Raw genomic sequence first — 23,289 nt, forward strand, 5'->3', positions numbered from 1 at the left:
TTGAGTGGATAGAGGGTGCAGGGAAATCACTAAGACAGAGCTTGGGGTCTCTTTTTTTCCCTCTGGAAAATATATATATATATTTTATTCTATTTTTTAAAATGCATGATGGCGAGAATAAACACAGCATTTTGTTTTGCGTGAGTATCCACCACTTTTCGGTGTATTCTTTTTTTTTTTTACCCTCCTCTTGCCGGGCAAAGAGGGCGTGGTCTCCAGTGACGTCTCCAAATGGGCCAAAGCTTAAACCTGTCACTTTGAGAACTGTAGAGAGGGGGATGAAGGGAAGTATTAATGACGTGCTTGGAGTGAAGAAGTCCCTGGAGGAATAAAACGCGGAGGAATAAGCACCGGGTCCGGGTACATGTGTTGTCCCCTTGTAGTTTCACTTTGACACGACTCAGCTTCTGTTTGCTCTGCATTCATTGACTTTTCGGCGTAAAAGCGACTGAACTCCGAAAGCAGCTGCTGATTTTTGCCTGGACCGCGAGTGACAGGTTTGTGACATGACACATGAGTTTTATTTAACTCCTTCAATAAGAGAGTATAATCCTGTTTTCTTTATCTAAGCGAAAAAAAACTAATGTTAAGGTGATTTTCTCAGCTTCTCTTGAAGTTTGTCCGTAATGCTTTGCTGCTTCTAACATATCCCTTTTTGTATGCATACAGTAGTTTAGTTTATGTGCCTCTCTGATCCATATTTCTTAATTAAAAAAAAAAAAAACACCAAACACCGTAGAGTCACATAAGAAAGCCAAAACATACAGCTGACAGAACTATCTTGCAAACAAGGTCAATAATGATCTGTCTTTCAGCTTTTTAGTACCACACAATCATCCTCTGCAAACTTAAAACACACTTTTGATTTAAAAGACGTAAAATGTTAACTTGCTGCACCTTCTTCTTGACTATGTTCACATCTTCTTCAGTTTCTCGGAGAGGCAAAAAGGCAAGACTTGGTGCACGATGGTAAAATGTTATAATTACATTTTTTTTGAGTTGCACTAGTGGGAAGAAAGACCAATGAAAACTAAAGATTGGAAGAATGTAGGTCAGCAAAAGTGAATGCAGATACATTTCTTTGCCAAATTTAAAATACTCATGAGCCAAAATGTCAATATGCTGTGTTAGAATTTTACTTTTTAATGACGGAAATGAAATCAGGAAATTAGAGTTAATCACGTAAAAGATTGGCACGTTTTTGAACTTGATGACTTTCACGCAAGTAACAGCGTGCTGTTTCAAATCAGTGTCGAAAACATCTAAATCCTAAGTCGTATTTAATATCTAGTTTGCTCTAAAAGGTCACTCAGTGCAGCCTTAATAAGGACGACTGTTTCATCCATGATTCACTGCCTCTGCACAGATGCTCTGCAGACACATTGTGCACTAAATGACATCTCTCTCTGCAGCTCATTTGCATCCAAGAGTTTGCAAACTACAAAATCAATCTCAGGAGATCAATTGGTTCAGATTTTCGTCATAAAATCAAGTAAATATTTCCATCATGTGTGCAGTAAATTTGTCTGCAGAGATATAAAAGTGACTCAAATGTGTTTTTTATTTAACACCTCTTTATTAACTCCCTTGCTTTTCAGATTCTATTCCTCTACAGTTTACAAAAACATTATTGTGTGTTTAATTTTGTGCGGGACATTTGGTTTACACTCTAATCATTGACACCGTTGGCGATTATTTTATCAAACCAACAAACCCTGCCCTATCTGTTGCTGTTCTTAAGGCTCCAGTGTGGATGTACAGTCAGCCTCCTCTTCACGGCCTTGAGACTGCTCATGGTGTAATAATAATCTTGCTTTAATTGTAAATACCAGATTCCTTTTCCACTTGTGAATAACTGAGCTGTGTGGGAGTTATAAGTGAGTGTGTGTGTGTGTGTGTGTGTGTGTGTGTGGGGTGAGGGGAGGACAGAGGGAAGTCCTGTTGTTACCAGAAATAAAAAAATAAAAAAATTAGGAATTTAGGAACATCCTTTTCTGGTCTCCGGGTTTCGCCCACACTGAAAAGAATTTCAACGGCTGGTGCCGAAAAGCTCGTCAAGGTCGCCCTGCTTGACGAGCCAAGAAACCCCCCCCCCATCCTCAGGACGTCCATCAGTAAAGACTCACTTAACTTAACACTTCATTTTTATTTATCTTATCTATTCTGTTTAATGTGTATTTTGAGCTTTCTTGTCTGCGCTGCTGCAACGTCCAAAATTCCCCTCTGGGGATCAATAAAGTATTATCCTATCCTATCCTAACTTAAACATATAACTTTCCTGCTTTATATACAAATCAACACAGAGTCTCAGTCACCTTATTTATCCTTTTTAAAAACGCTAAATGGCAACAAACCATGATGCAGACTCATCAGAAAAAGGGAGACCTGCGTCATGCGCTAACACCAAGCTGCCGAAAAAAAGCACATGATTACGACTTGAAGTGATGAAACGAGATAAATGTTTGTCATGAAGACTCACGGCCTCTGAGGTTCTGAGGATCATCAGTGACATTTAAGAACAGCACTGTAGACGTGAGTCTGTTGCCATGTCAAACAGATACATAAACACAAAGACCCCCGTCATAAAATGTCTGTCTCCTCAAGTCACGTCTTCCGATTGAGTCATTCACAGCACGTTGAGAAGTTAGTTAATGCATTATAATGGGGCTATCTGACTTCAGAACTGTCATTGGAGTAATGGTGAATCTATATACTACAGGCACCTTGCACCAGGTAAGCCATGCATTAAAACAGGAACCTGTTTTCTCAACCTTCTAAATTGAGCCTCTTGTAACATTCATTCTTCAATCATAAGACTTTGAGGATCACGTCCTCCTTTTTCCTCTCTACACACAGAGACAAGACAATTGGAGAAAAAAAGAGAAATATCAGAAATACAGAAATATCTGGCTTTAATTTTGTGTGAAGTGCAAACGTAGTTTTCTGAGTGGCTATGTGTTTGCACTCATAATGCCAGGTAATACTCTGCTCTGTATGTGTCTTTTAAGTCCCGTCTCAAGACATACTTTTATATTTTAGCATTTGAGTCCTCTGGTCCTGAATAGACCGTTTCTTTCAGGTTCCTTTGTTGCTTTCTTTATATATTCTTTCTTTATATGTGTATATATGTATACATATACGTATATATTTCTCTCTTGTGGACGTTGTGATCTCAAGTTGTTTTTTCTTTTTTTAATGTATTGTACAGCACTTTGGTCAGCTGTAGCTGTTTTTAAATGTGCTTTATAAATATATATGACCTGACTTGACTAGTGTTGAGCTTGATGGGCTTGGGTCATTTTTGGGCAGGGGCAGATCCAGGGTGGCCTGGGCCCCACTTGAAATCTGATGTGCCACCCATAATTCCTAAATCTACTAATTATTTAGAAAGTAAGCGGATAATATGAGTATTTTAAGATTGTGATTAATCATGATTCGCTAAACTCAATTTAAAGATGTTTGTTCAATCTCAGGAGTGTACCAATTATCTTAACTTGCAGCAGTGCACTGAAAAACTCCCACAGAGATTTCAGACCTGTGAGAAGAAAACAGTTTCAATTAAACCACTTTTGTTTTCACAGAAAAAGCCTGAAGTTGTACAGAAAGTCCAACAAGTCTTTGACTTCTCAATCTACTCCTTTTCTAGTGTTGAAACAGTGTCAGAGTATCACCTGCGGAATGATTGATGATGTTCCCCTAGCAGAGCTGCATTGATCAACATTTTCTTCACTTTTTTTTGTAAGGAAGTTTTACTTGTTGGTACCAGATTTATAGGATGATGGACAACAACACAACAACCTCAAAGTGAAGCCAACAGATCTAGTGCCCCCTCTGCTGACTTGCTGTAGAATAGGTCATAAATCCCCCCACTTCCATGTTAACAAATGGGGCAAGGTTAGACTCTAAACTTAAATACCACGTCGAATCCATTTTTACATTAGAGCTTGTTGTTATCGTGCTGATTAGTTACTTTATGCTAAAGCCTAAAAAGTTGTTAAATGCTATGACTGACAGCTCTATTTGGCAGAGTAGAGGTTAAACTGCTGCGGATTGTAACAACCTGTGGGATTGTTTTGGCTTCATCGCTAAGTTGAATGTCTGATATGTTTCGCGGAAGCGGCATGCTGTTAAACCAACAATCCCCATACTGCACAGACTCTTGCTCATGAGCAATATGTCAGGGGTTTTATGGCTTCACTTTTTTTTACAACTGAAAGGGCATTGTCAATCTCTACAGTCAATGCTTGGTACACATGAATGGAAACATTTTTTATAAAGACCCTACAAGGAATGATAATAAGATATGTTTACAGAATAAAAGCCTGATCAGAATAAAAATGCTTGATATGAACACACCAATCGGAGGAGATGGAGCCTATCCGGCTCATTCAGAAATAATTTCATTCTGATTGAGAGGGTTGTTTTATGCCGATCGTTTAGAGAGAGAGAGAGAGAGAGAGAGAGAGAGAGAGAGAAACGCCACAGGTCGGAGTGATTGGGTTTCGGACATTTGACATGTAAATAAAGATATTGACTGGCTCAAACGAGGACTGCTCCAGTCACATGTTTAAAGTCAAACTTAAAGCACGCCATGGAAACAGATGTGGCACATTTAAGATTGCAGGGCACAGTCATGGTGTCTGAAAACAGATGTTGGTAAAGCTGATACAAGGTGATACAAGTATTTATAAAAGGTTTTGTTCATGTTTGAGGAAATGCATTCAGCAGAAGTTGAAGGATGTGTACACCTTTAAAAGAGACCAAACTAGATGTAGAAGACATGGCTGTTTTAAGTCTTGTAGTTGGACCCCAAATAGTATATTGAATGGATTCCCACAAAAGGTCCCTGTTACTGTTTGCTGGTGTGACAGTCCACTGCCCTGCTGCTGATTAGTGAGTAGGTTTCCATGGTCACTTGATTTAGTTTATTTTGATTCAGGGATGTGGTCTCTTGGGCATTGGAGGACTGCTCTTGTCAGTGCTTTTTGATTCCTCTAAATGAAGGCAGATCGTTGGAGCTTTTATTTTTTAGTAATGCAGAGGTTGGTCATGGCTGTAAATAAACAGAGAACTCTTCATGATGAAAAATGATCTCTGAGCAGGACTCGTAGTAATTTGTCAACCTTCTCAATTGTCAACCATCATAAGACTTTGAGGATCACGTCCTCCTTTGTCCTCTTTACACACAGAGACAAGACAAGTGGAGAAAAACAATATTGACGACTTGTACAAACGTTAACAGTGCCTTTTGGAAGCTGTTAGTGGAGGTTTTCAATAACACTGAAGGGGGTTACAGTATTTAAAGGTAGTCCTTTCACCACGAGTCAGAGCCATGAAAGCACTTCTTTTAATTGAATTGGACTTAAGACAAGCAAGTCGTCAGTTGAAACGCATGCAACAGGTAGACCCGTTGTAAAGGAGATGCAAATCCATTCCATTCCAAGAAAAGAAAAAATGAACCAAAATAAAATTGACAAAACATATCAAAAGGAAAGGCATCTTTACTTTGAAGTTACATGAAATTACAAATGATAGTTCAGCTCTATTGTCCAGTATTTCCAATGCAATTAAATTTTTTTTTTAAAAATCCATATTTTGATTGCTAAATGGCGACAGCTCCGTACTTTCGTTTTGAGTCTGCAACGCCGTAAGATCGGTGTCCCGGCGTGTGGTATTCACCTTGAGCTGTGGCGTTGCGGAGGCGTGAAGAAACTGTGGGCTCCACATGCACGCACATTCAGACATGCACACACACACACACACATCGCTGATCTCCCCCCTGCTGGCTCCCCCTGCTGGCTCCTCTGACTCACTGTGATCCCGTCTCACCCCTGAAATGCCTCTGTTACTACCGTCGATGCCGGCACAGAGGTGGGACAAAGTCGTCCCATCATTGTGCCTCTGTGACTATTGAAGGCAAGACATCATGGGCGACATTAGTACGTTTTGAGAATGAATTTTTCTTAAATAGACTGTTGAAGTTGGAAAAAATTGAGTTAAATTCTTAATAAAGTTATTAAATATCTGATATTGGACCGTGCAATACCACTTTATCTGAATAAAAGAGATTCCAAAGTAGAATAAAATTACTCTCTGAGCATGTCTTACATTTTTGAGGTATAGTACTACAGCAGACCTGTCAGGCATGTAGACCATTCAGCAGCTCTGACAGCTAAAATGACTTTAAATCCAGACATTGTAATAGGCGCGTCCGTTCTCGCTTCTCACTTCTTTTTTTTTCTGCTCCTCTGTGAGCCAGAAGCAGCTCCCTCCCGCTCCTCCAGCTCCTCCTGCTCCCATGTAATCTGTCCACCTCTTCAATTCAGCCGAGTTCCTCTCCTCCAGCAGCTCCTTGTCGTCTTTGTGGAGCTGAGAGAATGGAGGGAAAGAGTCCGGCTAATGGTTTTGCTGGGGGTCTTTGTGTTTCGGTATGTGCTGCTGGCTGGGAGCCTTGTTCTGAGGGGAGGAGGGCTCCATGCTTCTTTTATACACCAGAAATAAACAGGTTTTTTGATACATTGGCCTGCAAAAAAAAAAAAAACTCCTCAATGGGAGAGACATGTTGTACTTTCATTCACCCAGGTTCCGCTTTTGTTTCATGCAATAAACAAGATATTTCTTGTTGCTCACACGTGCTTTGTTAAAGCATCGTGTGCCCTCTCTTCCATCTTCCAAAGGTGACAGATCTGAGCTACATGTGTGCTTTATTTTCTTTTCCAAACAAGCTTTTTCTTCATAAGAGATCTCTTTATTAAGAACGGAAAAGCATGCCTTCTTTTTTTTTCTCGTGTGAACAGGATCCTGTATGGACTTCATCTCTGTGACTGGACTCTTCAGGGTGTTCCAGAGGTTTTTTTTTATTTTTTTTATTATTCTTCATTCTTGAATCACAGTAGGGCTTCAATGTATCACAACAGATTGGTATTGGATGGTGACATGCATGTTCTAAAGCCCCTGTGGTGTACATAAGCGAATAAGATCCATTCACACTTGGACTTTGTAGCAAACATAATGTGGAGTCAAAGGCTTCACCAGAGTGTTAAATATCAATAAAGGAATATTTTTTTAGATTATAAATTGTCAGTCACCTGTACAAAACAAAATGCCACATGGATTATATAATAAAAATAGAGGTCAAAGAAATGTTGCCTGACTAGCAAAAAAAAAAAAGGCTTATTTTTAGATGAATCTTCACAGCAAAAATTGGAGAGTTTAAATTTCAGGGTTAAACATTTCAGAGTTGATTTCAACTCCCAATGTGTGATTTTAACTCATTCTGATTGAAATGGTGTTTAGTGTTGGAGTTGTTTTACAGTGTTAATCCATTAGTGTTGGTCAACTGTCGTCCAACTCTGCAGAGAGTTAATTCATCCAAGCTCCGCCCAGCCCAGCCAGGTTTCCCGCTCAGTTCACTTTGTCAGTTGGAGACACAGAGAAATGTTCCTCCTCTGCAGTTCTACTCGGTAAGTAAAATAAATGCTATAATGTAAAAAAAGTAATGTGATTCTCTGAACAGCTGTAAAATACTATATCTGTGGAGATTATCTACTTTAAAAGGACTTGTGTGTTGCCATGAACTAAATGGCAAACACAGTGATAAGCTAATGTTAGCAAGCTGCCTCGTGCAGTTAGCTAACCCTTAAAATCATTTAAACGTTATAAATGTAAATAAATAAGGCACTTTTAAAGCTGGTAGCAATGAAAATATGCTTTTTTAGGTTTACATTTTGAGGTTGAAGCTAATATTTCTCTGTTTTTTGTTTTTTTTTAACTGCACTGTCCCAGCATGCAGGCACATGTTTAACATGTATACAGTTGCCCTGTGAGCATCACCAGCATTACCCTTTTTATTTCCTCCTTTTGTGTTAATTAACTTGGTCAAACTTTTATTTCAGAGAATATGCTGGTTCCAGTAAAATACAAACAACTACAGAAGTATGTGAAGTTGGAGGAGGTTGACTACATGCAATTTCATGAAAAAGGTGAGTAAATTAATGCATTTATTAATTAATTATTTTAATTTTGATTTTAATTTTGTAAGGGAACTTTATTAACATTATCCTTGTGTATAATTTATTTTTCCCCAGTCATGCTGCAGTCTGGAGGAGCATCTCTGCAGCCAGCAGAGTCGGTATCCATACCTCCTCCCTGTTGGACGTCAGAAGAGCAAGATTGACAGCTTCTACATCACCATGGATAAGCATCTCATCCCATGTTGGGCAAACTGCTTCCTCTGGGCATTTGATGAACTTTTCAAAGCACATTTTGTGTTTAATATGTCTTATGATGCAGCGTTAGTGAATTTTTACACATTTTTGAAAAATGTGGAAGTTGTATATTGTACCTTCATTCACAATGTATTGATTTACAGAGAAAATAAAATGTCACTGTTTGAAAATAACTAACTTTTTTTATTGAAAATCATTCTTTCTCTAATTTTAACACGTTGTAGTGTAGATAGTCTGACACTTAATGGAGTTAAACTAACACTAGCCAGGTAGTAAAAAAAAAGTGTCTTAGCAGAGTTACTTGTCTAATCCCTAAGTGTTATTTTAACTCTGTTTAGTGAGTTGAAAAGGGAACTCTCTCAGTGTTAAATGTTTAACTATTTCAAAAGTGTTGATTTGACTCTAGAAAGTGTGGAGCTATATAAACCCTGAAAAAGGGTTTAAATCAACTCTGTGGGAGTTAATTCAACACTGGTCTGTTTGCTGTGTTGGTTAATTTTTTTTTGTTTCAACTATAAATGAAAACACATGGAAACTTGGTCGATGTTTCACTTGTGTAAATATAACCAGTTGGTGAACAGAAACATCTTCCTCTGTGACACTGTAATTGGAAACATGGCAAATAATGAACAAGGTTTTTTAAATGTGTTTTTCTTAACCTTTATTTAACCAGGTAATTAACTGCCTACCTGTGATTTTTTCACAAATACAAAAAGTGCATACAATCTAGGTCTTCCTTTTTGATGTTGAAGTCCAGCGGTGCATTATTTCTGCTTTTTATTTCAACCTGTTGGTGAATAAAAATTTGATGAAATTGAATCAGTTATAGACATTCGTGGACAAAATGCACGGCTTCAGGACTTGAGTCAAAGTATAGATCCTCCTGGTCAAACAATACTTCAATACAAGGGACATTTGTTCTATCAAATTATAACTAAAGTCAAAGCACTGGATTACGAAAAATACTTATTAGTATTCAAAATAGTTTTTTTAAAATGAATCTCAAAATGCATGGGTGCAATCAAGACCACATGGGTTAACATTCTGCTACGTTAGGTTTATCTAAAAAAATTATTTAAAGTATTTAAAAAATGTATTTACAAAAATGTATTTACATTTTTTAAACTCACGTGCTACAGATTGACAGATTTGCATCTCCAAGGAACAATAATGAGAACAACCAAAAATACCTGATGACCAGGGAAAATGTCAGCCAGGATTTAAAGAGTGATAAAACATTTTTTGTTTTGTTTTTTTACAGCCATTTCAGGAGATGCAAGGCCTCTTCAACTATGCAGTTGGGCAGCATATTCATACTCCTGGTGATGCTAAAGATCCCTTAGCACCCAACATGAACTAAAAAGTTTTTTTTAATTTTTTTTATGGCCTCTGTGACAACTTCAATGACCTGAGTGATGTTTGCTCTACTTTCAACAATGAAGACAAAACATGTACGGCAACACTACTTGGACAAACCATACACACAACTACAAGACCCCAGTTTATTGTCTTTGGGATCGGACTTTAGAAAAGAAAAAAATGAATCAGATGACTTCAGAGCAAAAGTAGCGAGTAACGAGAAAGTCCATAGAAATGTAGTGGAGTCAAATGTTTGATGTTTGTCTTTCGAATGTGGTGGAGGAAAAGTAAAAAGTTTCCCCAAAACATAATACTCGAATAAAGTAGAGAGACTCAAAAATGTACTTAAGAACAGTATTAAGTATTTACTGTGTTGCTGTCCACCACTGACTAGAGAGGAAACAAGTAGTTTTACAGTTTCGATGGCAATAGATGACTGATTTCCCTTTTAGATGTTTTTTATTTGTTCAAGGCAATTGAACACAGGACAGCTATTTTTTTTATCTGATTTTGAGCTAGAGATAGTGGATTGAGAATTTAAAAAAGAAAGCATGAAAGTTTAAACTCTGTTGTCCTGTTACTTTAAAGACCAGGCGTTTGGTATCGTGAATGAATCAGAGGAATAAACGAGTGGCATTGAGGCACCTTTGGCCCTTTGATACCAGCCTGGTGCTTTAACATGGAAGGTTGCCATGAACACCAGTCCGTCCAAAGCTCAAACTTCAGCACAGACGTTCTGACAAAACAGATATTTACAAAGTCGATGGGTGACAGCCTTACAGTGTAGGCACACGGACCGAAGAACTAAGTGAGTCGTTTTAACTGTTTGGCATGTTTTGATTCGTTGGGCAGTTTTTTGTTTTTTTTTGCCTCATGAATGGGCTTTGGTTTGTAAAATGTCTCCAGCAGCATTTTAAAACTGTGACAGATTGAGTTTATTGTGTCTTGAGTGTTAAATTAGAGCAAGTCTGAGAAGATATTCGGGTGTGAAATGTCATCCAGAATGAAGGCAATATATTTTATTTCTAAGAATGTGCATCATCGTGTTCTTTTATACCCGTCTAATATCCTGACTCACAGCCCGGCCGTATGAAAAGATCCGTCTCTGCTGCTGTGTCACTTGTTTATGAACCTTGATCTAGTTTTGTTTTGCTCTTACAGTTCCATTTTCATGGACACAATAATATTTTTATTCAGCATATCAGTGCATTTACCAACAGCAGAATAACACAGTGTGTGAGTTAACACACACAATAATCCTGCGTCATTGTGGGGTGAAGAGCTTTTGCTGTGTTGTTAAAGGGATATTTCACAGCTGGCTAAGGTTGTTTTTCGAGTTGAATGATATAAATAACATCGAGATTTGTGCCAGATGATCAGAGAAGAAAGGGCTTTGGTGTAACCTTCCGCTCAATACAGTAGAAAAACCTACGATGACCAGAATGCACTGGGTCAGAGGAAAGGTTAGTGTCGTACGGGATGGGGGGAGCGGTCTCAGGAGGCAGGACACTGATAAAAAGAGTACTGCTGTCTTAATGTTTATAAGATATCCTTTATGTGAATATGGTATTGGATGCATCAAGAAATTAGCAAAGACAAGATACTGGATTGTAGAAAAGAGTATGAAGCTGGTTGATCGTCTACTTAAGAGAGCTTATTGAACAGCAAGCCAAAAAGCCCGTCTCTGCATCCAGTGCTTTTGTTGTGAATTGCGACTTGTGCTACAGTACATGAAAGTACTTCCAGAGCGCCGCTCAAATGAATTTGGTGGCGAGAGATCAAAAGGTTTTTAATAAAAAATAATGTTACAAACAATGTTAACGTTAACTTAAGTTAAATAATAACTCAATTAAATTATCAACTGCAATCAAAGTTAACTTCTGTCTCACAGGATTACTGGTTAACTAAGTAAAGGGTCCAGGGTTGTCCCTCTCTTGATCTTGACCTTGAACTTGGGCTTACAAAATACTAAGAAGTACAATTTGTCGTTCAAACAAGCTGCCCTAGATAGCCTGCCGGGTGAACTGGGTTCAAACATCTTGCAGGGAAATTTCCCATTTTGATTTTCAAATACTTTCTTTGTAATGATATCAAGCTGGTGTAATAACTCAAAGTTTGTCTTCAGTCAATTGTGAGTGCTTTTTTGAAATACTTCTGCATAACTGAAAATGTTCTCTGCAAGTCAAAGGCTGATTTATATAATCTGTGTAATGGAGCAAATTCAAACTGGAAAATAAGCCTAACCAAAAGAAAAGGAGACTTATTTTTTATTGAACTAGTGGACAAAGTATACTTTCTTCATTAAATTGCTTTGATAGATTTTGTTTGGCATTAACCCTCTTTCTTTAACAATCTTCAAAAAAGGACCCACATTGAGTTATTGGAGGAATGGATCTAGAGTTGGACCAAGTCCATTGTCTGTAAAAAAAAAAAAAAAAAAAAATTAAATCAGGCTAATTTCTGCATACAAAATTTTTGTTTGGTTTGGTTAGCCACACCACCACCTCAGGTTACTTAAACCACCCTGGCTATAATGGTCATGCTTTCACACATTTCAAATGTATTTAGGCCATATTTACACAGAAACGAAATAATTTTTGCTAGTTTTTAAAAAAACAACTTCTGTGTATGGGCAGCAACCACCGTAAACACAGTTGCACTAAGAGGACTAAACACTAAAACTAAAACACTGTAGTATACATGCCATGCCAGAAGTTGGCGGTGTAACTATGAATTGAAACAACACATGCGTGCACACATACTCTTTCTTATACTGACAGTGAGGTGCAAACATAAAAAAAAATGCTAACAATGAATGTTTTTGTGGACAGAAGATATGGTGGGGTTGCTGCTCCAATTGGCTCTTAGTGTTATTGCAAAGCAATGCTGACTGGGAGACATGCCAGTCAAAATACTCCAACATCAGCCATTGTGGTTGTTCTACAGCTACTTGAATGGTTGCATGGTTATTGACTAGAACCGTAAAAGTGTCAGACAAAGCGATGGAATCCAAAGCAAACTAGCGGAGAAGAACTTACTGGTGAGCAGAAAGCATAATGAAGCAGTTTCATTACATATATGGAGATCACATGGTTGTCGTGCAAACATTCTATGATCATTTGTTGGTTGCAGGATATAAAAATCAATTTTGATAACTAATCAAAAGTTACCAAGAGGCTGGCAGGAAAATGTGTAATAACGTGAAATTTAGAATAGAGTGAAGAGTGGAACATTTTGCCTCTTTGTCTTTACATATGCAGCTTACCCCTAAAAATATCAGGGCATTTTCAGAAGTTAATACAAGTGGGAAAGCTCCATCACATTGATCAAAACCAGTAGTTGGTCATCTAGATTATACAAGCTCCCAGTAGGCCGGGAGGTTCCGTGTAACCTGAGTTTACAGTACAAGCTTTGGTGTTTAGCATCAACACAATGGACAACAGGCAAAATGTGATGAGTTACTGAACATTGTCAGGTTAAATTATTTGACTTAAATAGCAACTTCAACAACTCGGCTGTAGTTCAGTTAAAGAAGATTGTCTGAATTTTTGTTTAAGTTCAACTAATGTGGTGAGATCATGTTGACCTGTTAGTGTTTTCAGCCAAGTAATGATGACGTAAAATACAGTGTACAGTGGCTGTATTTGCACCCTGTGTTTGGGTTGAACAGATAAGAATGCATTGTTGTCCTGAAGGCCACTCTGACCTGACATGAGTGGGACACATGTTGACAGTTAAAGCCACTGACCATAAGACTGTTTGGCAAAGTGTCACCTGTCCATTCTAGATTCACATTGCAGCAACTGTAGAAAAACCAACAAAGTGTTTGGTTCCAAACTGCCATCGTTACGTCCGAGAGCAATTTTTTTTTTCCTGTGTTGATTGACTTTCAGAATCTACTAAAATCACAAGTTTTTAAAAGCAGTTGTTATCTGGTCATCTATCCTCTAGTTATGTGATATGGTTTTTACTTCTTCAATCTTAATTCAACCCATGTGTTTTTTTAGTGGTTTCTTGCTGGTTTTGATTTCTGATAATGGAATGGTAATTGAGTTTTAGCAATCCCGTGGCTGATATTTGATTGAACACTGTACATTGCAATAATACCAACCAAAGCTTTTCCCCAGCTCCTTTAGGGGCAGGAGTTACAAAACTAGAGCTTTACTTCCAGTTCACTTGGCCTAAGAGCAGGTAAAACTCTTCACCTTCTGGAAACTTTTCCTGCAATGAGGTGTGTTTCCTGAAGTTCCATTCAATCATTGACAGGTGCCGTTTTGTCTGCACGTGCAGCAGCAGGCTCTTGATTTTGGATTTGGATTTGGATTTGGAAAATCTTTATTGTCCCCGAGGGGCAATTTGGTTTGTAACAGAATTAAGAGATTTGCTCTCTGAACATAGCATACCATTATCTTTGGTTTTTCTATGCGGTTACCCTGAATGTCCTTGGGGGTTAAAAAAACACCACTGGTGGTTTTGTGCTCATGATGGATTAACGCTGGGTTTTTGTAATATAGCAATGAGTAAGGTCTTTTACCTGCTGTTTTGTCAGGTGTCCTGAGATACAATTTGTTATGAATTGGCGCTTTTCAAATACATATTGATTGATTGATTGATTGATTGATTGTGGTTCTTTGTTATTCATTGGACTTATGGCAATCAATTTGAACATTCCTTTAGATAACGCCAAAACTTTGACTTTTCAACCAAATTTAATTTTGATTTGTCTGTTGAATAATAACTTTGAAATCAAATTCGCCTTAGATGGATCTGATTTTGTGACTACTTTTTATTTGGCTTTGATGATTTAAACATTCCAGTATTTCTCCTTCACAGGACTGTTCTACATCAGAATATGCACTAAAGGAACCAGCTGCATCATCGTATTCTCCATCCCTGTCACCTTACGCAGTAGATTTCGTCTGACATGGCCTCCTCCCCAGGGCTAGACACTGACACGTTACCTCTGCTTCAGCTCCAGGAGGTCGACTCCAGCAAAGCCTCAGAGAGGGCTAGCTCCCCAGGTCTCTTGCCCGCAGTGTACACCTCTCCTCGGGGCATGGACAGCCACACGGTCTACATCCCCTCTCCATACACGGACAATAGCCACGAGTACAACCACGGACATGGACCTCTGACCTTCTACAGCCCATCTGTGCTGACCTATGCCAGGCCGCCCGTCACTGAAAGTCCATCATCTCTGTGCACCCCCCTTAGTCCATCAGCCTTCTGGCCTCCCCACAGCCACCCCAACATGACCTCACTGACTCTGCGCTGCCCACAGCCTATCGTCTACAATGAACCCGGCTTACAGGCCCCGTGGCTGGAGCCCAAATCGCACAGCTTCAACGGCAGCAGGTAGGTTTACAGACACTGATGCATGGATAGAAATAGTAAAGTAAAACACTGATGTTTGGTGAATACCATACATGCAAAAAAACAGAGACACTCTGAGGTTCTGAGAGTTTTAAGGTAAATGCTCAGCAATGACAAGCCTTCCTTTTAAATTAACCTCTTGAATCTTTGACCCCCTGCTGTTATAACATTTTTGGCAAACGTGGTTAAATATTTGTACAAGAGACCTTTTAAATGTGTTATCTACTTTAAGTAATTAGCATTGATTGATAGCATCTTAAGTGAAAAATCTGAATCGCTTAATCTTGATGATCTTTGATATCTGTAACGCAGCCACTAGGGCTATAGCGCCGGTTAATGGGCCTTCTCTCCCCAATCCACCACCTGGCTGTTAACCAGCACAGTTGACAAATAGCATCTCATATTTGGTCTATGTCAGGTTAAAATGGCCTATAACAACTCAAACGGAATAATGCATAATCACATTCAGCACAAACATGTGGATGTTAATCTGCAAGGTCAAACCAATTTGACATTGTTACTAGTACAAGTAAATACAATACAATACATTTAATAAATACAATTAAATAGGCTACAGTCAATATGGTTTTGCTCAGTGTTTAGCATTTTTGAATAAATGGCTCAATTTTAACTGTTTAGTGTTTTCTTACATAGAGATTAGTCGACTATTCTTTATATTGTAATTTATGGGACAGGAAAGTGTGTCCTATTATACTTATCAACACAAAAGTCTAAAGTCTGTTACACTTAGAACGACTCCTATTTGTGATGTGTACTGGCAACACTTCGAGTAGTCTCCTACATCACTGTGAGATCCTCAAAGTAAAAGCTTTGGTGTTGAACCTATTTATTCTATGGAGTCAAAGGGATGCATCTAAAATGTTCATTGCATATTAGGAAAGACAGCATGGTGGCACTAAATGATGAAGTCCTTCTTGAACTCAAAAATGGATGATTATTAATTCACTCATGCATGGGATTTTAGTAGATAGATTTGATCTTAACACAGAAAATCTACAGCTGCTCTTCATTTTTTGTTGAAGTGTATCTTATAAATGTATTGTGTGGTATCAGATGGTTTTCATAATGGCACTTGCGATGAATGCTGGAGATACCCATTACATCTCAATGATGAGGTTTTCAGATGCTATTTTCCTGTTGACAGAAATGCAACTACTTTCAGAGTAATAATAGCTAAATGACGGGCGAAAATTCCAAATGTCAAGTTGTCCCTCTTTCACAGAGTCTTTGGTTCTTCCTGCAGCTCCATCATCGGCTGTAACAAGCCGCTGGGGAAGAGATCAGAGGAGAGAGTGGATGGTGTGAACTCCTCCTCGTGTTCATCTGCAGTAGGGAAAGCCGACATGCACTTCTGTGCTGTGTGTCACGACTACGCCTCGGGGTATCACTACGGCGTGTGGTCCTGTGAGGGTTGCAAGGCTTTTTTCAAGAGGAGTATCCAAGGTATCAACTCTGTCTTTCTATTAATTTTAAATCAACCTTTACTCCTTCTTTTTCAATAAGGAAATAATTCCACTTTATGTCTGAACTTTACTTTTTAGGGCACAATGACTACATCTGCCCCGCAACAAATCAATGCACTATTGACAAGAACCGGCGTAAAAGCTGCCAGGCCTGCCGCCTACGTAAATGCTACGAAGTGGGCATGATGAAATGTGGTAAGTGCTTGATATTTTGTCATGCTACAGCACCACCAAAGTTCAAGCAGTTAAAGAGAAAAGCCAAAGAGTTCTACCTGTGAGCCCATTATGACTATGATTTTGAGACCTCTGAAAACACACAGGATCTGACTCACCATAATGCCAATTTAAAACAATTGATCAGGATACTTCGGCTAACCTTGTCTTTAGGAAAAACACTCAAATTTAAGCTCTATTTCAGTGGCGTGATCTCAGCATGAAGTTAAGCAGGGGGGGGGGCAATTTTGTTCTTTTCAGCCTCCAGTCTTCATGCTAAGCTAAGCTTACCCCCCCTTTGGTGTATTTTCATATTAAAGGACATATACTGCATGTGAGGTATCAATCTTCTTGTCAAACTCTCAGAAAGAAAGTGAATTGCTTTATTTCCCAAAATGTCAAACTGTTCTTTTAATGGTTAAGAGTAAACCAATTTCAGGGTATTCAACGCAGTTACCAAGTCTTTCAAAACTTTGCAGAATAGAAGAGAGATTATATTATATCTTTCTTCATCTTTATATTCATTGAAAGTTTGGTTTTATGCTTTATTTTAAAGACAAGCATCGCACAGATCAATAATGCAATTCAAATTAAATATATCTCTTGTCCTGTAAAGAGTCTTACTGTCCAGATTTGAGTCTGGACAGCAGTCGAAATCTTTGATTTTCTTCATTGTAGATTTCTGTAGATGATTCCATGTAGTGGCACTCTGCCCTTGAAATCATGCAGCAATTTTGTCAACAGATATTTCCAGAAAAATATGTATCCCCTATTTCTAAGAATAGGATACTTTCCTTGGGATGACTGTTAGCTAAAGCAGTGTCTACTTGACTAACATTTCATCTCACATGAGGTACAAAGGGACATCATGGGTCATTTGATTGTCCATTACTTTCCCTGTCTTTTTATAAAAAGGTGTAAGGCGCGAACGCTGCAGTTATCGAGGAACCCGACACCGCCGTGGTGGCCTCCAGACTCGGGATACCACAGGCAGAGGTTTAGTCAGGGTGGGGCTGGGTTCACGGGCCCAGCGGCATCTCCACCTAGAGGGTCCCCTAGCCCAAGTCGGCCCCATCCCTCAGGTGAACCATGTACACCATGCAGCCATGAGCCCAGAGGAATTCATCTCTCGCATCATGGAGGCAGAGCCTCCGGAGATCTACCTCATGGAGGACTTAAAGAAGCCCTTCACCGAGGCCAGCATGATGATGTCCCTCACAAACCTGGCTGACAAAGAACTGGTCCTCATGATCAGCTGGGCTAAAAAGATCCCTGGTAAGATCAAAACTGTCAAGTTGAATTTGTTAACATAGGAGGCATGACTGTGATGTGAACAGTATTCAGCTCAAGCAAATTATCTGTAAGATACTGTATATTTTCGATTTAAAAACCTAATAATTAAAATTTCATTTTAATAATTGATTTTTAAGATCAGATTTGGTATTGAAATACATAAAACAAACAATATAAAATAATCTAACTATATTCAACATATACTTAAAAAACAAAGCTGATTTTACATCCAGTTTTTATTCAACCATAAATAAAAGCATATTTACTAGTGTTTTAGTTTTTTTCCACTTGACATTACAGATGGCTCTCCTTGCCTCCACACTCCATTTAGAAAAACTGCTGAGCTTATAGCAAGACAACAAATTTCCCTTAGAGGAATTGTACAGTATTGTATTGCTTCGTATCATATGGGATTTTGAGGTATTGTAACATATCTTAACGTATCATATCGTTTAGTATCGTATTGTATTTTTTTCTATTGTATCATGTCCTATTGATTATATCGGAGAACACTCAATCCACCATGAAATAAGAACCTGGAAAATAAATGGAATATGGGAAAAAAAAATCAATAAAGAATAATGCATTTCCTGTTCATTAGTGTTTCATTTGGAAAATTATATTTAGATATGTAGCACTTTGAAGTGCTCCCTTCTCAGTGCAGACGTTTACCTAATCAAGATACTGAATTCACTGTCTAACTTACTAAATCCTTGCAGAGTTAAAGAGCCATTTCAAGGTCGAGGTCAGGGTAATCATTAAGGCCATGTGTTCTCTGTGAAATGAGACCAGGTCAATGGAAGTCGTTTGGCTTTGTCAACATCAACAATGTGTGGAAGTTGGGCTTCTGAAAACAAGGAAACCACACTGAAGGTTTTACAGGTAAAAACAAACCTGAAGCTACAGTAAACAGGCCGTGTCCATATGAACTATTTGTCATATGTTGGGCATGTTGTTAAAATACACAATTACATGAGCTAATGGCTACAATGATTGACGGAAAACAGTTGTAAAACTTGATCATTAACCTTTAATATCTAAATTTAAAGGTTGCAATTAATATTCTTCTTCTGGCTGACTCATCTTCTACTGCTTTTGTCACTGATTCCACCCTCTCCTCTCTCTCCTCTCCCCTCCTCTCCCCTCCCCTCCCCTCTCAGCTAGTGTGCTGCTCAGCAGGTCACTCCCCAGAAGAGGTGTAAATGTGAGGGGATCACAAAGACTCCAAGTTTTTTCAGAATAAAGATGATTTTCTCTGACAGAAGTGAAAATTAGTGTGCATTCACAGCTTTATAAAAGATCTGAGACGGCAAAGACAGGTGTGCAAAGCGCTGTCAGGCAAAAGGCCTAGTTGCTGTTCGATTTATGTCTTTGTTAACTGCTCTAGTAGTGCTTTTAGAGAGTAGGGCTCTTGTGTATCTGTCTATGACTTGTAAAAGTTAATTGGCCCCTTTTTAAAACCCTTCTTTACTGAGTTTAGATTCATCAGCGGTGCTGTTTGTTGCAAACAATCAAATTAAAAGATTTGTATACATTTTATCTTTGTGCCTTTAGTAAAAAATCATCAAACATGTTTAGCCTAGCTTTTAGCCTTAGCACTGTGCTGGCTGCGTGACAGCACCTGCACGCACATCATGGTATTGATATGGGCTGCTCATTGTATTCCCACTGACTGCATATTTGCTGGGTGAGTGACTGCTGTCAGCCCTCGCGAACACCAAAGCATTTATTAATGAAGGTTGAGAACCACTGTAATACAGGACCTTTAAGATAGTGAGTTCTGCCTCTGAACCAGTGAGGTTGGTCAGTAAATACCTCTAATGTAGGCTTGCCGCACATAAAGCAGGCAGCCTCGTGTCTATTTGATCTATTATTGAAAGACACCTTTAATCGAGCAAGGATTAACTAACCTTGCCTGCGGCCTGTATTTATCATCATTATTCACATAAAGGAAATACATATCACAGACGTAAGTGTTGGAGTATTCCATTAAACAAGTTCCAATTCATCATCTGAAGTCGAGATGTAGATAAACTCAAGAGGGTTTAGGAAGGTATATGTCGGAGTGTTGTTTTTTGGGCTAAGACGTGTCCTAACAAATAGAAGGTATTTGAAATAGTGTGGAAACTCTATTGCGTATCACGCATGTGAATACTTCTCTGCCCGTTTCATGTGAACTGTTGGATTTATCATCCGTCATGTGTCAACTCAAATTACAACTCCAATCCGTTGTCGTGTTCTATAAATTCAATGCCTCAGATGCATACTAAATGTGGACATTTAAAGCCCAATTGTTCATTGTGTTGATACACAGTTCTTTGGTTTACTCTCATAATCCTTTTTTAAAATGTATACTGCCGAAAGGATCTCCGACAAAAAAAGTATCTTTTCTTGTGTTTTCTAAGGGTACCTGAGGAGTTTGTGTCCTAAGTTATTTGATGCTGATGTTGCGTTTAATACCCTGCCTAAATATGTTAGAGATACTAAAATAACCTCTAAATCCAGGGAAAATAGAATGTGTTATATGTTGCTTCTTGTTTTAGCTCTTCAGGCTAACCTTTTTTTTTCTGTGTGTAATATTTATGTACACAGGTTTTGTTGAGCTGAGTCTAGCTGATCAGATCCACCTCCTGAAGTGCTGCTGGTTGGAGATTCTGATGCTGGGCCTGATGTGGAGGTCTGTGGATCATCCTGGAAAACTAATCTTCTCTCCAGACTTCAAACTCAACAGGTGAGTAAGCGGCTCCTTTTATACATTCTGTCATCAGCTGTTCAATTCAGGGTTTAAGCAGCTTTTACGTCACTGGAGAAAGTTTTTGTTTGACAGTCTTTTGGCAAAATCTTTTGTCTTCCACTCCCACATGCTAGGGCTTGTAAGCTTTTGCAAGCAGAAAGTCTTTTGCGTCGTAATATTTCTTCTACGACCTAGGGCGTTACATGACAGTGTTGGAAGTCAGAAATAAACTGCTGTGATATTAGTGTTTTAAATAAAGGCCTGGTTTTCTCTGAACTCAAGGTGAAGAGAAGCTGCCGCCTCTATTTTGAAATTGTATGGTTCTTGATGAACTTCTCTTTGTGAAAGGGAGTCTCTTGTGCAGCTGCCACATGTTTGCCATAACAGTGTTGTTGGTTACAGCGTTATCTTCCCACATTGTTACACTCTGCTGACGAGCTGACATCACACAATAAACGGGGGAGTTCAATCAGACCTTGGAGCAGTAAAGATATCACCAACATTTGCTGCTGATTTATCTCTGATTCTCCTGCTGGTTGCTTTTCTTGCCAAAAATCTTTTATCACTTGATGTTCCCTTCCACGCTGACCTTCAACTTTGGCCAGACAGCCGGCATCTTGTTTTACCTTTTGTATTCATGGTAAATACACTGTAATCAAGCTACCACTTCCACCAGCACTTTGCGTTACCTGATGAACCAGTGTACCATTTTCCCCGTGATTTGTCAGAAAGTAATGAAGCTTTAAAGGGCCAGGTTCCCTTTTAGTGTTTAATGTGAAGACGTTTGATGACAGAAAGTCTAGTCCAGGTTGTTGCCAGTAATTGTTATGATCTGAGCTTGTATAAAAAGCATGCAACAGAGTGCACAGCCATGTCAAACTTACACAAACACAGATTGATACATATTTTGAATGAGCATTTTATCTAAATGCATTGTTCCATTGCATTTCAATTAGGGAACTTTTTATGTTCCGACACAGGTGTGATACCTCAACTTTGGGTTTCTGCTGATACCGATAACAAACATAAAAAACATATATTCCTCAATGTGCAGATGAGACTGGGAACCATTAATGTGTAAGGCAGAATCAGGCTTTCCCAACTTTGTTTTAAAAAAAGAAGAAGAAAAACACAAACTGTCTTAATTGTTATCACAGTCTGTGTACTCACACTCTTCTTACACAGTGAACCTTCATTGACAGAGAGCAGCACTGTATGCATAAATACATACAACATGTGCAGAGCAGCTGAGCCTGTGTACTCGTTTTAATGTTGCTAGCATAGTGTGTCAAAATGTCATGCACTTTAGTAAACCGATGAAGCATTTCATTGACGGCAGAAATTGAGTTTGGTTTGTGATTTGTGGACGATTTTAGCTCGTAGCCTGTAGCCTGTAGCACTACACTCTGCGGTAACGTCATAGCTGCAGGTATGATAACGGTTACAGATTTCACATCCTTTATCTCTACTGAAAAAAGCTCTGAAACTTTCCTGTAGAGAACAGCCAGAGCGCTCATTATGATTTAAATCTAGCAATTGGCAACAGTCAGTCAGCAAGCCTTTAGCTTAGTTGCTAAAGAGCCTACCTCCACACAGATTACTGTGTCCAAACTGATTTGCTATCCACTACTGTTCTGTAACATTCTTTAAATAAGTTCTCTAAAGACTAAGCATAGTCTTCAACACTGCTACCAAGTGGCTAACTACTGTAGCATTGATGCTAACAACTTACACTCACACACTCTTGTTATCGAGGAACACTCCAGCATAAATCAGTTCTAACAGGTTTTTTGAGACTCTTTTTTTGTATATGGTATTTAACATGCTAATGATTAGCTAACTGTCATTCAGCAAGCTTAGTTGCTAAACTGCCGTCCTTCACAAAGATAAATGTATGCCTATGGAAACCTATTTGCTATCTTGTGAGTGAGGAACATGCCAGAATAAATCAAATAAATCAGTTGTTTTTTTGTATATGGTCTTAAACATGCTAACAATTAGCTAACTGTCAGCTTGTAGCTTTGTTGCTTTTTTTAGGGGTTCATTTGTTTGGTGCCTTGTGTGTACTGAGTCATGAAGGAACATTGCACACAATGCAGCAGTATCTTTTATTTTTACAGCAACATAGCTCCAAGGGAACAGGAAATAAAACTTATCAGTCCTTGGATTCATTGATAAGATGGAAAATATAGAAAAAATTATAGAATATCAAACAAATGAAGACCTTAGAACCAGGAACGGGCGGCGTGTCTTTCCTATAGTGGGGGTTTCAGTTAAGCATTTGACCGTTCTTCCTCCACTACCACGGAAACTATCACTATAGGCTTAGGTTAACCTTGAATTGTTTTCATAACATAGTGTTATTTTTCTCTGCTGAATGATCCCTGTGAGCCAGCAGTAGCTCTTTCTCCTTGGAAAGGACAGGGAAACATCCTGGATGCAAATCCATCAATTCACTCAAGTAATTTTGTCTCTTTATTCAACTCTTTTTTTATGCTTTACCTACAACCTCTGTACTTGTTTCTCCTTTGTTATATTTGCCCTTTTACTTTTTATATTTTCACATTTTTTTTCCTTTACTGTGCTTTTCATTTTCTCATAATTC

The 23,289-nt window shown here is 38.6% G+C and overlaps 1 protein-coding gene across 3 annotated transcripts in view; it reads left to right on the plus strand.

Moving 5' to 3' along the window:
- Positions 1 to 240: 240 nt before the first annotated feature.
- Positions 241 to 23,289, plus strand: part of esr2b (estrogen receptor 2b) — a 31,029-nt gene continuing 7,980 nt past the window's right edge. The window contains exons 1-6 of one of the 3 annotated variants that reach the window (XM_061062794.1): positions 241 to 497; positions 14,421 to 14,942; positions 16,204 to 16,424; positions 16,523 to 16,639; positions 17,573 to 17,932; positions 20,543 to 20,681. In XM_061062794.1, the coding sequence (XP_060918777.1) occupies positions 14,512 to 14,942; positions 16,204 to 16,424; positions 16,523 to 16,639; positions 17,573 to 17,932; positions 20,543 to 20,681 (1,268 nt within the window). In that variant the 5' untranslated portion in view covers positions 241 to 497; positions 14,421 to 14,511. The remainder of the gene's footprint in view (positions 498 to 14,420; positions 14,943 to 16,203; positions 16,425 to 16,522; positions 16,640 to 17,572; positions 17,933 to 20,542; positions 20,682 to 23,289) is intronic. The other 2 variants (XM_061062796.1, XM_061062795.1) reach the window with 2 other exon arrangements.

Source organism: Labrus mixtus, chromosome 18 (genome assembly GCF_963584025.1).
Source record: "Labrus mixtus chromosome 18, fLabMix1.1, whole genome shotgun sequence".
NCBI classification, from domain to species: Eukaryota; Metazoa; Chordata; class Actinopteri; order Labriformes; family Labridae; genus Labrus; species Labrus mixtus.